Source organism: Triturus cristatus, chromosome 3_1 (genome assembly GCF_964204655.1).
Source record: "Triturus cristatus chromosome 3_1, aTriCri1.1, whole genome shotgun sequence".
NCBI classification, from domain to species: domain Eukaryota; kingdom Metazoa; phylum Chordata; class Amphibia; order Caudata; family Salamandridae; genus Triturus; species Triturus cristatus.
In genome coordinates, this window is record NC_140583.1 from 525,175,331 (window position 1) to 525,190,187 (window position 14,857).

General features: G+C 44.2%; 1 protein-coding gene across 2 annotated transcripts in view; it reads right to left on the reverse strand.

The window, feature by feature from the left end:
• RHCG (Rh family C glycoprotein) overlaps positions 1 to 14,857 on the reverse strand; it is a 339,386-nt gene that overhangs the window by 176,287 nt on the left and 148,242 nt on the right. For both annotated transcript variants that reach the window (XM_085644447.1, XM_085644446.1), the window contains exon 2: positions 14,583 to 14,769. In XM_085644447.1, coding sequence (XP_085500573.1) covers positions 14,583 to 14,769 — 187 coding nt within the window. The remainder of the gene's footprint in view (positions 1 to 14,582; positions 14,770 to 14,857) is intronic.

The following is a 14,857-nucleotide window of genomic DNA, read 5'->3' on the forward strand; positions in this document are numbered from 1 at the left end:
CCGCAATCCACTATACGCAAGCTCCAGATAATCCAAAACTGTGCAGCCCACATGCTCCTCCAGACCCCCCATCGACAGTCCACAGCTCCTGCACTAAGGATCCTCCACTGGCTACCGTTCAGGGAGATAATCCAATTCAAAGCCATGTGCGTTGTTCACAAGACTTTCTGGAAGATAGGCCCTTTAATCAGCCGGTCCATGATAACCTCATACCTGCCACTCAGCATCCTCCTCCCTCGCCCTACTGCCCAGAATAAAGAGAGCTAGATGCGGCGGACGCTCTTTCCCCTACAACTCCGCCAAACTTTGGAATGCTCTTCCCCTAAGCATGTGGACGGAGCCCAATCTCCTATCCTTCAGCAAACTTTTAAAAACCCTACTTTTTAACAACTGCCTCTAAACCGCTGAGTCCTTTCCTCTGTCTGCGTCCGTCTACAGCGCTGGGATGCCTCAGGGTAGCTATCGCGCTATATAAATGTTTTTTCATTTAATTTCATTTCAAGTTGGCTAGGTAACAATGGGACAAAGTTATAACATGCTAGAAAACAAAGGGGCATTTTCTGAAGCCTCTATGGCCACAAGAACATCACTTTTTCGGACGTTCCCGTGGCGATAGGGTCAGCGCCTTATTCTCAAGGCATTGTTAAGCCACTTAACGTGGCTTTAAGCCACATTAAGTGGCTTAACGCTGCCTTGAGAATAAGGCCCCTTTCATGCTAAATTTAGTGTGAAAGGGGCGTGCAGTGGGTGTTGCAGTGGGTGTTCCACCGCAACACCCATTGTAAACGACGCTGCCACCTATTCTCAAGGGCGGCGTTAATTGGTGGCAGCGCCGAACTTAAGACCAAAAAAATCCTGGTCTTAAGTAGGCAAAACGCGGAGAAATGCTTTATTTCTCCTCGTTTTGCATTTTCCATGTGTGCTGCCTTATGCAGCACACGTGGAAAATGCAAAATGCCATGTTTTTTCATGTACAGGAAGGTGTCTCTTCCTGTACATAAACAAACCTTTTTTTAAAATGCCGTTTTGTAACTTATATGTGTGCTGCATGAAGCAGCACACATGTAAGTTACAACCTGGCAAGCAGGGAGTTTTGTTTATGTGCAGGAAAGGACCCCTTCCTGTACATAAACAAAACTCCCTGCTTGCAGACACCTTTGTACTCTGGTGCAAGGGTGCCTGCGTTGGCGCTAAGTCGTGAAACTTAGCGTCATTGCAGGGGGAAACGCCAGGCTGCACCACATTCTTGAGAATAGGGTGCAGCCTCGCGTTTCTGAAGTGGTGATGAGAGGCGTTAAGCCAAGGAGGCTAACTCCTCTCACCGCCACCAGATTGAGAATACCCCCGAAAAGTTGTAGCTTAGGTACAATCCTAATTTATTACTATTAGGCAAGACATATATACATTGAAGAGCCTTGCACTAAAATGTTCAATGATCAATAAAGTCTATCAGAGTAATAATATGTTTATTTTTAATGCTGTTTTGCACCAGAATTAAACGGGTGTTTCTGCAACATAGTGCTGTATCTTGTGTTTTTTTTGTATTTAAACTTTTTAGATGGGGAGCCTATCACAGGCATCAGTGTTGTGGAGGTGGAGTCAGCCATGGCTAGGTGTAGTATTTTTTTTTTTCAAAAACTGTTATAATTTTTTAATGAATCACATTTACTATATATATATATATATATATATATATATATATATATATATATATATATTACCTACTGGCGGTCGCCAGTAGGTAGTTATAGTTAGGACCCTGTTTCCATAGGAAAACCGCAACATTCTATTTTGAATAACTTTGGCGCCGGTCGACGAATCCTCGCCAAATTTTCAAAATAGGTGGGGCGCTGCGCTCCGCTCCTACCCTGAAAGTCTCGGGGGGATTCGTCAAGCGGGGGCTGAGATAAAAGGGGGGTCCCAAAACGCGTTTTTCCCATGCATTTTTCCATAGGACCTTTAGACACAGCCACAGCCCGAACGGCTGAACAGAGTTCCTTGAAATTTGGCAGAGAGGTAGTCTACAGGTCAAGGAAGTGGGAGAAGGTGTCACTCGGCGGTTTGCAGCATCTGAAGAAGGCAGTCGCCGAAATGCATTATGCTGTTACACTGCAGTGAATAAAAGGCTCCTGAAACTTACCCCGCTGTGTCCTAGGACTTCTTTGCACCAAAGTGGTCGAGTGGCGATATTTTCCGCGTCTGCCAGGAACGCGGTACTAGGACCAGTCTCACAAGTGTCCAGGGAGTTTGCTGGCAAAGAAACTGTTGTGAATCGAGGGATCGATATCTCCCAGGAACGCCCCAGGAACGGGCTTGCTCAGAGGCCGCTGTCAAAGCAGACCGTGACTGCACGGGGAGGCGGGTTGATTCCCTCCCGCTTCACGGCCCGGCTTGTTCTTACTCTTGCGGCTGAGACGTTGGGGACTGGAGGGGGCCCTTAGCACAAGAACGAGTTTGCCTGCCACAACATGGCCCCACTTTTGCATGGCAAATACAGCGCTCACATGAGCAAGATCCGGCTGTCACACGGAGAACTCTTTTCTGGTGCATCATGGGGGAGGTAGTTGGACATCATGCCGCCTCTGCCTAAAACTACAGCTGGATCAGCTGACTTCCAACCTATTGGAGGGCCTAAGGAGTTTCAAAAGAGGGAGAAGGTGTCACTCGGCGGTTTGCAGCATCTGAAGAAGGCAGTCGCCGAAATGCATTATGCTGTTACACTGCAGTGAATAAAAGGCTCCTGAAACTTACCCCGCTGTGTCCTAGGACTTCTTTGCACCAAAGTGGTCGAGTGGCGATATATATATATATATATATATATTACCTACTGGCGGTCGCCAGTAGGTAGTTATAGTTAGGACCCTGTTTCCATAGGAAAACCGCAACATTCTATTTTGAATAACTTTGGCGCCGGTCGACGAATCCTCGCCAAATTTTCAAAATAGGTGGGGCGCTGCGCTCCGCTCCTACCCTGAAAGTCTCGGGGGGATTCGTCAAGCGGGGGCTGAGATAAAAGGGGGGTCCCAAAACGCGTTTTTCCCATGCATTTTTCCATAGGACCTTTAGACACAGCCACAGCCCGAACGGCTGAACAGAGTTCCTTGAAATTTGGCAGAGAGGTAGTCTACAGGTCAAGGAAGTGCCTTTTGTAGGTTTGGTGTAAATCTGTTCAGTAGATTCTGAGAAAATAGCCTTTAAATCAATATATATATCTGAGCCAGCTTACGGTGCGCTTACGGTGCGCTTACCGTACGCGTACGGTGACGTGCGCGAGCGCGATTCTGATTGGCTGTTCGATCTAAGTAAACATTCGAATCGGTCGAAACCAGGAAGCGGCGGCCGCCATTTTCTCTCTCGCACTCTGAGGGGGGCTGCAAAAACCAAGACAAAAAACATCTACAGGGGGAGTATATTCAGTTCTTAAACACCCAGCATCCATATATGTGTCCCCAAACAACCCCCAAGGCCCAAAAAACAAATTTATTTTTTTTCGAAAAATCGCCGATTACGCTTACGGTAAGAAATTTATAAAAAAAAAATTATACACAACTTCCCCACCCCGTGTGCAAATGGTGCCCGTAGGGCACCATTTGTGCATGGCATATTTAATGTAATGGAAAGTACAAATGAATAACGTTCACAACGAAGCGCATAATATGTCCCCCATGTGCGCACGGTGCACGAAGCGCATCGTGCGTACATGGCCCATCCCGCGTAACGTGGGCACGCGGTGCGCGCAGCGCACCGCGTGACCACCGTGCGTGCACGGCACTAACTGCGTAAAGTGGGCGCGCGGTGCGCAAAGCGCACCGCGTGCTCACTGTGCGCGCACAGTGCGCGAAGCGCACCGTGCGCGCACGGAACGAACTGCGTTAACTGGGCGCGCACGCCACGAATGGCGTAAAGTAACTTAGCATTTAAAAAACCGTACAAATTCACTGAAAAAACCATAGGTTTCACACACGTTATAGTTAGGAATTAGCATTTAAAAAACCTTGCAAATTCACTGAAAAAACCATAGGTTTCACACAAGTTATAGTTAGCTGTACATTTCACTCGTAAAAAAACAATGAAATTCCCCCGTTATAGTTAGTGCAGGCAACTATAACTCACGCGACCGCAATCCTCTGCTGATGCTAATACTGTATTTAGACACTTATTTGCCCATGTCTTCTTCCATTAAATTTTAGCTATACATATATTACAAATATTTTTTTTTCATAAAGACACATATGTCATCAGCAGAGGATTGCGGTCGCGTGAGTTATAGTTGCCTGCACTAACTATAACGGGGGAATTTCATTGGTTTTTTACGAGTGAAATGTACAGCTAACTATAACTTGTGTGAAACCTATGGTTTTTTCAGTGAATATATATATATATATATATATATATATATATATATATTTGTTGAATATGTTTAATGAATGTAATAAACCCATTTCATAGATATTTAAAAAGTCTAAATAAATTAATTTCATTAAAATGTATTTCCCATGTGGTTCTATTTTAAATTCCTTCCCCTTCTAGGTCTCGCCTACGCTGCGCGCATGCGCTGCATAGGAGGGCCTTTAGCCGTCGTTCTGCCAATTTTCAAGCACACACTCGTGCTTGTGGCAGCATCCACCTTGCGGGAACACACAAGGGCGTGCCACAAGCACGAGTGCAGTGCTTGAAAATTAGCAGACTGCTCTCAAGCGCGTGCGCGCCTCTCTCCTCGCCCACACGTCCCCACATGTTATTTTTCTTTTTAATGGCATGTGCGCCGGCTGCTTTGATGTCTTCCCACCGCAGAACAGGCTTAGATCCGTAATTACGGATGCAGCTCTCCATACACTTAATCCAGCAACACATTTGTGTGCCCGCTGAAAGATTTTTATATCGATGACACACACAACAAAGGCGGCACGTGATGGTCTTACTATTGGGCTCAGCAATCACGCAAGACAACTTATAATGGCCGGACGCAAACAGGCGGCCATCGGAGCTCATGTCCCCAAAGCCTCTACGGAGGACTCACAGACCTCCTAGGGGTCCCCCTCAATCTCTCACCTGCTGCTAGTTCCCCCTCCTGCACCCCCATCCCTCAAATGGGGCCCGTAATGCACATCTGCGTTGAGGCGCTACCCTTAGCACTTGATAAATAAACAAACAACAAGACAGAAAACAAATGAATAAATAAATAGAATTAAATGACAAAATCACGTTCTGTCTCGCGATCTGACCAATTACGATCAAAACATACTATAGTAGAAAATATGATCAGCCATTCACACAGCAATTGTGAGTTTGTCAGAGCCATCTCGAGACAGACGCTTGTAAAGTCGACGATTGTAGTCGTTGAGTCTCACCACGCCAACGTCCCCAGGTGGCGTCCTTTCAAGAGGCGTTTTGAGTCCCATTTTCATCCATAAATGATATACATTTATATTATGATTTTGCCTTCCCATGCACCTGCCTCTAAAAACAATTTGCTTTCCTTATTATGGAAATACAAACTGCCTTGGCATGCTAAAATGTTTACCGCTCCTAGGAAATATTTACATGATTTGTATACATAGGGGCCTGCATCTATTTCTGCTTGTTGGTGCGATTATTGGCTTGTTTGTTTATTAGTTTATTTATTTATAAGGAATTCCAGTTTAGATGGGATTATTTATTTATTTATTTATTTATAAAGAATTCCATCCAGTTCAGGAGTCCGCTGATGCATGTAAAATAACTCAGATTTATGTTATCACAGTGTACATATGTACAATTACAACGTATGTGCTTTTCTATAGGTGGGCTTCAATGTCTCGTCATGGATAACCCTATACAAATTCAATTTCAATTCAAGGGGCCCCATATTAAGTGTCTATACACAGCTGCGGGCTTTAGTGTATAAGCAGCATTATATATATATATTTTTTGATTTCTAAGAATTATTGGAGTTTTAGGCACCTTGATCGAAGCATAATTACATATATGAGGATCTAGCTAGGATGTAATGATATTTTTTTCATTTTGTTCATTCTGCTGGCATTCGTTAGACGGACATAAAAAATGTCAATCTTCTAAAAAAAATAATATTACCTTAAAAAACTGTCATTTATAGTGAACAAAAAAGTCTGAGGTAAAGGGCATTTCATCAGTGGTTAGCGATCGGCTACAGTGGTTAAGGATCTAGACAGTGTTTCTCTAAACACTACTTAGATAACGGTGAACGCTTTACAATAAAAGAAATAACCATGCAGGGCAAGAAGCCAGTGGCGTGAAGTAAAGTAATGTGGACCCTCTGCAGAATATGAGAAGGGGCCCCTCTGCCTACCATATCTCATTGGCTTTGGGCTGAACGTGAGTCTCTTGACGAAATAGGGGCTCACTAACAGGTTGCCCCCATCCCCCTTCGCCGTAGGGCTTAGGGACCTGCGTTAAGGCCCTGCAATATGCAGCGTCCATTTCAAGTGCTTTTATGAAGGCGCTTACAGCTCTGATTATAAAATGGCGCCAGTCGTATAACAGTGCAGAGATGCACATTATGCTCATGTGGTCCTTGCATTTGAGGTCCAGCATGGTCTCATAATCTATATATCAGCATATAAAGTCATTGCCACAATGCACATTGACTGTGCACCAGAGATCTCGAGTGCTTCTACGTCTATCTTTGCTTAGGATCACAGTATTCTGGTGTCACGTATGTCCAGAATGACTACACAGAGACTTGTTGAACGTGACAAATAAGACAAGACATATATTAGTAGGTTGTGTATATTTACGCTATAGATATTTACAATCGAAGGCTATGTGAGGCGTAGAACTTTGTCCAGAATTACACAAATGTTGGTTGTGTCTGAGCCAGGATTAGAACCCGCACCGACAAAAAGCAAGGCCATCAAGTAAGACGTGACGGTACATCTCCCATTGTGGCGGTCCGCTGTGCGAGACGTGCACTGCAAGACATGTGCTGCTGTCCTCGGGCAGGCTGGCACCTTTCAAGCCAGGGGGCGGGGCAGTTGGAAGAGTGGATACAGAGGCTTTACATGGGACTGTGGACTGGGTGGGGCTGTGGTCCGCTTGATCTAGGTCTGTATGTGTCAAGACAGAGGCTACCTAAGAACGGCCACACACTCCTTTACACGTGGGTGCTGGCAGGAAACCCACCACCCCAGTTTCCTAACATCATTATACATATGCCAATCAGTCCTTTGCGAGCTGTCAGCAGCGCCCAGAGATGCACAGCAGACAGAGATGAGAGCTGTATGCAAGGCGACTGACAGGCGCAGGCGTCGACACATACACCCTGACATATGCAGTGACATGTGCTGAGGACTGCAGTGCGTGCGCACACACACGCACACAGAAGAAAACCATGCCTCTTACACAGTGATAGACACACAGACATACACAGATGCACACACATAGACAGACTCTCCTAATACACAGAGACACGCACTAACACATAGACTTGCCATTCATCTCTCTCACACATAGACCCACACACAATCAGCCGATGACTCTATTCGACACGTACATACACATTCTCCGGCAAACACACCCACAGTTAGATACATCAGCCCTTCTTGCCCTCTCTGTGTCGTACTCACACAAACATACACACACTTTCCTCTCACACACAGATAGACAGAAGCAAATATTACACACACATTTTTCACTCACACACAGCTAGACAGAAGCAAATATTACACACACACATGCATACGTACACACAGATCAGCCTGGGTTGAAATCCAGATTTCGCAACGGCACCGCCATCGCGTTTCCAAATATACCTTACATAGTTCAGAGTCAAAATGCGTGGGTCAGAAATGCATATCAAACAGACAGGTAATCGAAATCAACTTGTTTGACAGGCTGATTTGTATATTAGCCCAAATGCATTCGAATCCCGGCTCCCCAGCTAGGATGGAATTGTATGTTCCTGAGAAAATCAAATTATTGTTGTTTGCGTTGGGGCCATACCATACCTGCCAAGAAGGTGGGAGGGGAAAGAGGGTGTTCAGCTCAAAGTCTATCTTTTTGAGCAAATTAATTCTAAATAAAGGAACAAGACATCCACCACTGTGAGTGTGCACTTGAAAATGCGGTTATAGTATAGTTCTTTCTACAAATGGCACGTGATTTTCGTTATTCATGTAGCGTACAGAAAAGTCCCTACCCCCACCAGTACTTAGAGCCAGAGGCGCAACTAGAGCCAAATTTCGGGGGGGGGGGCTAAGCAAAAATTTCGGGGGGGGGCTGAATCTTTAAACAGTAGACAGAGTGGCGCTGATTTCGGGGGTGGGGGGCTGAATCTAGGCAGAGTGGAGCTGCAGGGGCTCTTAGAAGGGGTGAAACAACAGCGAGGCCTCATAACATGCACATGGTCTTTTTAAAGACCTGTGAAGTGCTCGGGCGCGGCTTTGTGTCTGCCCGGGAAGCGGTCTCATCCCGGGCTGCCACACACGACGGGGGGGGCTGAAGCCCTTTGAGTTCAATGGGTGTTGCGCGCCTGCATAGAGCCTCATTTAGGGCCTCATGTAGGAAGCCCAATACTGGTCGGTAACGGCCGATTTTCGGTAAATATACCGTTACCGACCGGTATTTGGGCTTTTGAGATGTAGGGGGCTCATTTCATGATTCGGTATTTACCGAATCGGTAAAATTACCGAATCGGTAATTTTACCGATTCGGTAAATACCGAATCATGAAAGGAGAAAATGTGTCGTGGGTGTGGGGATTCGTTATTTACCACCAACTAAAGGTTGGTGGTAAATGACGAATAGGTGAAAAAAAGCATTTTTGTGCACGTTTAAGTGTGCAATGTGGCACACATACATCCCCTCAAGGCATGTATGTGTGCCACATGTGCACACATGCAGGAATCAGGGGTGCAACAGGGTGTCAATGTGACACCCTGCCACCCTTGAATGTGCTCCCCCCATTACCGAATCGGTATTTACCGATTCGGTAATGAGGCATACCTTCCCATTGAGGAATCAATGGGAAGGTATGCCTCATTACCGAATCGGTAAATACCGATTCGGTAATTACCGAATTTTTCCGAATCGGTAATATTTACCGACTTTTTACCTACATTGCATTTACCACTTCATAAATACCGAATCGGTATGATTCGGTATTTATGAAGTGGTAATTGTAATTTACCTACATGAGGCCCTTAATATTTAGATCCACATTAACTAAGGTAAGCGAGGGCGCTCCCATATGCTGGGCAGTTTTATTATGCTCCTTCAGGCTTTTATAATGGCACGAAAACAGACGCAATGCTTTGCGCTGCTTTGTGCCACACCAGCTCCTGCGCAAAACCTTAGTAAGATATCTAAACCCTAGTGAAAAAGGGGGAACAAGGGTGAAAAAGCTTCCTTGTGCAAAGTGCTTGTTGTGAAACAGTAAAGACCGGCTCCCTGTAAGAAGTGACTGCAATTTTTAAATACGAGATTATGTCTATGCAAACCTAACATGCACACTACATAAATCCGTTAATATGTATTGCAGTTTAAAATGGCGTCATATAAAATGGTACCACAGTTGCTTCACATATAGAACAGTGCTAGGGCGATAAAGAAAGTCCTCGGTTTTCACTTTGTGTCACTACGTGCAAGTAAAAGAAAAAGAATACACACTTTGTGCATGCACTGACTTGTATATTACATTGGCAACCCTTAACGGCCACCGTTTTTCAAAGCAGCACTTTTTTATTTAAATTTGTGCCGCTGTGTTTCTATAGACTGCATATTAGCAACTACCGAAGGACTTATATTCTGTTCACAAATAATCGATAATGGTTAAAAGAAAAAACATTGTGTTGCATTAGGTGTAAAATGAAAACTGGATGCACAAAGTTTGCAAAGTTAATTGCACATTTCCCTAAGTACAACCTTTGCTGATTTTGTAACTAGTCTGCATTTCCCAGCCTCACGTGCACGCAGTTTTACTGTGTCCATAATTGTCTGTTTTAAACGAATTAAGAAATACGTTTCATTAAGGCAAAAAAATGAGAAAAGTTAAAGCGCAAGGCTTGCAGTGTTTCGATTCCACCCCGTGCTGTTCCAAACATTACACAGGCACCGTTAGCCATTGTCTGCGCTGCACGCTGTTTCCATGGAGTGATTAATTGTATCGGCTACAGGTCCCCGGTCCCCCAGCTATCTGTCCTCGCGGCGGGGTACTAGCTCATTACTAATCTTTTATGTTTAGCTGGGTCGTCTGGTGTTCAAAACTCCCGCTCAGAAAGGGAAGACAAATTTCAAAATAACCCCTGCACCACAGCGCATGAGGGTTGCGGAGAAAAGAAGGCAGAGGGTCATTAACTTGGGGCCGTGGGCAAAGAGGGGTCAGGTTTCAATGCGCATGGAGTGGCGCACATGGGCGCCAAGGAGTAGGCCCCATCGAGGGCCAGCGAGCAACAGCAACTCCGCAGAAAGACACCTTACAACAGACTGACTCAACAAAGCGCAACACTGCTGCACTGCGCAGCATGCAAAGATGGCGCACTTTATTATAGCGCAGAGAAGACACGTTTAGAATGAGTGCGCGTACACAGCTCTCTCTCTTTCCCTCTCGCTAAAACCAGTGCTAGAAGTGCACGTCCTCTGTACCAGAGTGCCTGCTTGTTTTTGAGAAGTGCTGGTACTCTCCAATTAAAAGTATTACATTTCTCCTGAGAAGTGCTGCTACTCTCCCTTTCAAAATAAACGAGCATTGGCATAGCCAATAGGTCTCGCCTTTGGGACCTTATAAGTGTTTAGTTATCCAACAAATATCCTTTGTGCAACAACATCAAGTGTTGCATGGCTAAACACTTATAAGGTCCCAAAGCTTGTTAGTAGTTGCAACTTACACTCATAAATTCGGTTCCACCTCCTTGTTCATGTTAGTATCCACTTCTCAGTAAAATGTCAAAAACTGTAAAAAGTGGCAGAGTAAACTTACACTTATAACTCACTCACAAGTGCAAGTTACCTCTGTGTATATCACTAAATAAGATAAGAGATATCACTGTATATCACTAAATAAGTTTTTACGGATTTAATGCAACTAACTTACCTTTAGAACAAGGTCCACAAATACAAATTGAGCGACTATTTGGCAATCAGTCTGCCCTCATAATGGGCACCCTTAATTCTGAGTTACTGGGTCCATAGGAATTATGAATGAAGTGGAAACACCACTGCACAGTGGCACTCCACTAGAGTTTTCACCTACTTCAGGCGGAGCCTCTTGGTAAAATACTGGGGAAAAACATTCAGAAATCTGCAATGGAAGTCCAATTGCTGCATGTTATTCTACAACTCATACCCTCTGTTATTCACCCCCATCCAAAATTACCAGAACCCCAGCAAACGCTAAATCTGAGGAGGGGCTTTTGCAGGCTCTAAGCAAATTCTGAAAAACACACCCTATTCCTGAATGCGTTCAGCCCATTGTGCTTTCCATGTCCTTATGAAATAAACCACTGTGTACTCTACATGCTTCGGAGCCTAAGTTATTAAGTAGGTCTTGCTGAACATAATCAGATACCACTGATATTGTCTACTCTCAGCAAACATATGTATCTTGCTCACTATTTTTCTTATAATCACAGCAATATTTACCTATAGAATGTTTGCTGGAAAGGAGAGGAGGGAGAGTAAATGCTATCACGTGATTGGTTGAGCCACATGGGATGTTTGACCTGTGACAACATGAAATAATGGAGATGATGAGAAGAATTTGTGGTAGTAGTTCAAATTCTGTCCATGCCTTCTTAAATTCTTTATGAATTTGTGGAAATTGATCTATTCCCAATTACAAAAGTTCTGTAAAGTTTATCCAGGTAGTTCTACTCTTCTGAGGTGTCAGCCCTTTGGGATATCACTGTCATATTCCGTTTCTCATGGTCACATGTGTATGCTGAACAGACAGGGAATAGAGTTATGCTCCTATGATCTAGCATGGTGTTAGAGTCTTGTGGTATAGAGGTCAGCAGTAAACCCATAAGTAGAATCCACTTGGTGTGAGGCTCCGAGGCTGCTGCGCCTACATTACGCATAACATACAAGTAAAAGCAAGAAAAGCAACATTTTTCCAGGGAGCCATGGAACTCCCACAAGACTTCAAGACCTTCAAAATCCAGCAGAATCAGTCCAGAAAAATGGGGGTGACCATGCAAAAGAGGCACTTTCTCACAGTCATCAACATCCAGAGACAGTGGGTTATACATCGACTGTCACGTGGTATATCAGATGTCATATTGGAAAGAGTGAACTATAACATCATTGACCAAATACTAAAAGCATTATCTCTTGTTGTAAATATCAATGCCTCTGCAGTGCAGATTTAGACCAGCAGTATGAACAGGTATGCTTACGATATCTAGGGGCAGATTTACTGACTAGTCACCTTGCATGGTCTTGTGCAGCCTAGCGTGTTACAACAGCAACGCAAGGCTTCGTAAGTCTGGGCCCCAGGGCCTCTGTTTCTCTCTCGCTTGCCCCATTCCTCTTTCTCCCAATCTATTGGTGATTGGCATATAAATTCTTTGCATAGTCGTCAGGGAGTTCAGGAAAATGTTGAGCTCTAGCATTGCTTCCTAGATATGGGTCACCTGGTTAATGCAAATGTGATATTTGTGCTTGATAACACTGTTTTTTTAGAAATAAGACACGTTTTAAGAGTTTCATATAATAAGACTGACTAGAATCTATTCTACATGTTTTTTAGTTTCATGATACAAGTATCATTGAAAACTCTGGGCATCATGTAGTTTTTGGCAAAGTGGGAGAAATGTCATAAAGCAGTAGTCCCATTAACAGGTGGAGGAACCTCTATGCTTTCATTGGTGACAGTTCAGCTGGCTCCTCCAATAGAACCCCCAGTAGAGTTATCCTTCTGTTACAGGAACACTGGTTTATAGGAGCTGTGGCCCTGCCTTATCAAGGGCAGGCGGTCGCCACTAATTTTCCCTACCCATGTCCGCCATGCAAGGGAAAAAGTAAAATAGCCCCGAAGCACATGGAGAAAACTCTCTGCGCAACAGAACTATTTTGTTTCATTTAAGAAGAACAAACACCCACTTACAAAGTTTGCCCCCTCTAAACAAAATGCTTGCAGAACCGTCACTGTCTATAAACAGCCTGCATGGCAGAACTACGAGGAGATCCCACCAGGCAAGCTGGGATCTATAAATAGGGCAGACTCTCCACCAGGGTTTAAATGGTCCTCTCAGTCTAAATCTGAACATGAACTAAAATAGTTCAGATACTTCCTTCCAGCCAAACATTAATTGCTCTACTCAGTTACAGATCAGGATCCCCAATGAACCTTACCAGCTTTCCATCAACCAATTTATAGAAATGGGTTCCTTAAACAACGAAATCAATCTTGAACATAAAGCACATGGAAGGTCCTGATTCTTGGCAACGCAGGACACTGGTGTGAATATTTTCCCACACAAAGGGGCAGATTTACAAGCCCCTTGCATGACTTTTGCGGCGCCGTTGAGTCACATCTAGGGAGATGCATCATGTTGTAAAGTCCTGCATCACATTATACCTTCGTCAGGTAGAAAGTATGCAGGGGGGGCGTTCCCACGCAAAAAGCCATGTAGAACTGACGCTGTGAAATCTACAAGATTTCAATGCATCACTCTACACCTTCACTGCATCAAAATCCCTACTCCTGCTCAGACCAGGCATAAGGAATGACGCAGGGCTTTTTGACTGGGATTCACCCATCTATTGTGGCGCATTGCTGGAGTTGCGTCACTTTCATGAGCAACTCCAGCAATGCATCACTTTTGCGCCAATAGATGCTTCAGAATTTCTGACGCATCTGTTAATTCTTGCGCCATGGAGCACTGTATTGTAAACACAGCGCATCCATAGTGGTGCAAGGACATTCAGCGCTGACGCAATGAAACTGACGCATCTGTGCAGATGCGTCAGTTCCTTGTAAATCTGCCCCAAAATTACCAATACCATGGAGATCAGTAATGCATGGAAACAAAAGTAATGAGATATTGCAAATGATTCACTATATAATTGGATATTACGAGATAATTGGAGTTACCGATAATTTTCCGGTAATTTTCAAATTGCGTCAGTTTCACTTGGCAGAAAGTATCAGCGCTTATCTTTCAACAAACACCACTCTGGGCTGGAAAACCCAAATAGGCATGAGAATGAAACTTAGAATGAGGGTCACATCTCATGATAGCAGTGGTGTGGTATGGGTGCTGCAAGCAAAGAAAAATGCCCCCCATTCCCCATGCCATCTGGTTGGTTAGTAAAATAGAGCCATAATTGAAGTTCAGAGATCCCCTAAAACTCCTGTGCCACTCCGGTACCACTGCACCAGCTGCACTATTTTTCGCTAGGTCCCCGTGTGATAGTCTGTACTCCAAACATATTCACAATTATACTCCTTTTGTGCAAATTACCAAAAGCCTATACATATGCGGTAGTAGATTGCATTCCTGATATTAGGTGGGATTTTACAAAAGAAAATACTAAATTCTCAGTATTGGCTTTCACCAAAATACCAGAAAATGTCAAATATGCATTGGTTTCCTTGTTAGACTTTGTCCGAATCAAACTTACCTTGTCACTCCAATTACAATCTTCCCTTCTTCAAATGTATGGAACCAACCCTGCATCAGAATGGCCCATTGAATTGCAAAGGCAGCCATGAGGAAGTTCAAACCAACACTTCCAAAGCCGTATTGTTTCAAGAAGGTCATGAGGAAGCCAAAACCAACGAAAATCATCACATGTACATCCTGGAAACCTATCATGAGAAAGCAAAGGAGAACCAGTTAGTTTCAAACAGAGTCCAACTAAGGCAAATACAATTTTTACTTTGCTGCAATTCAGTG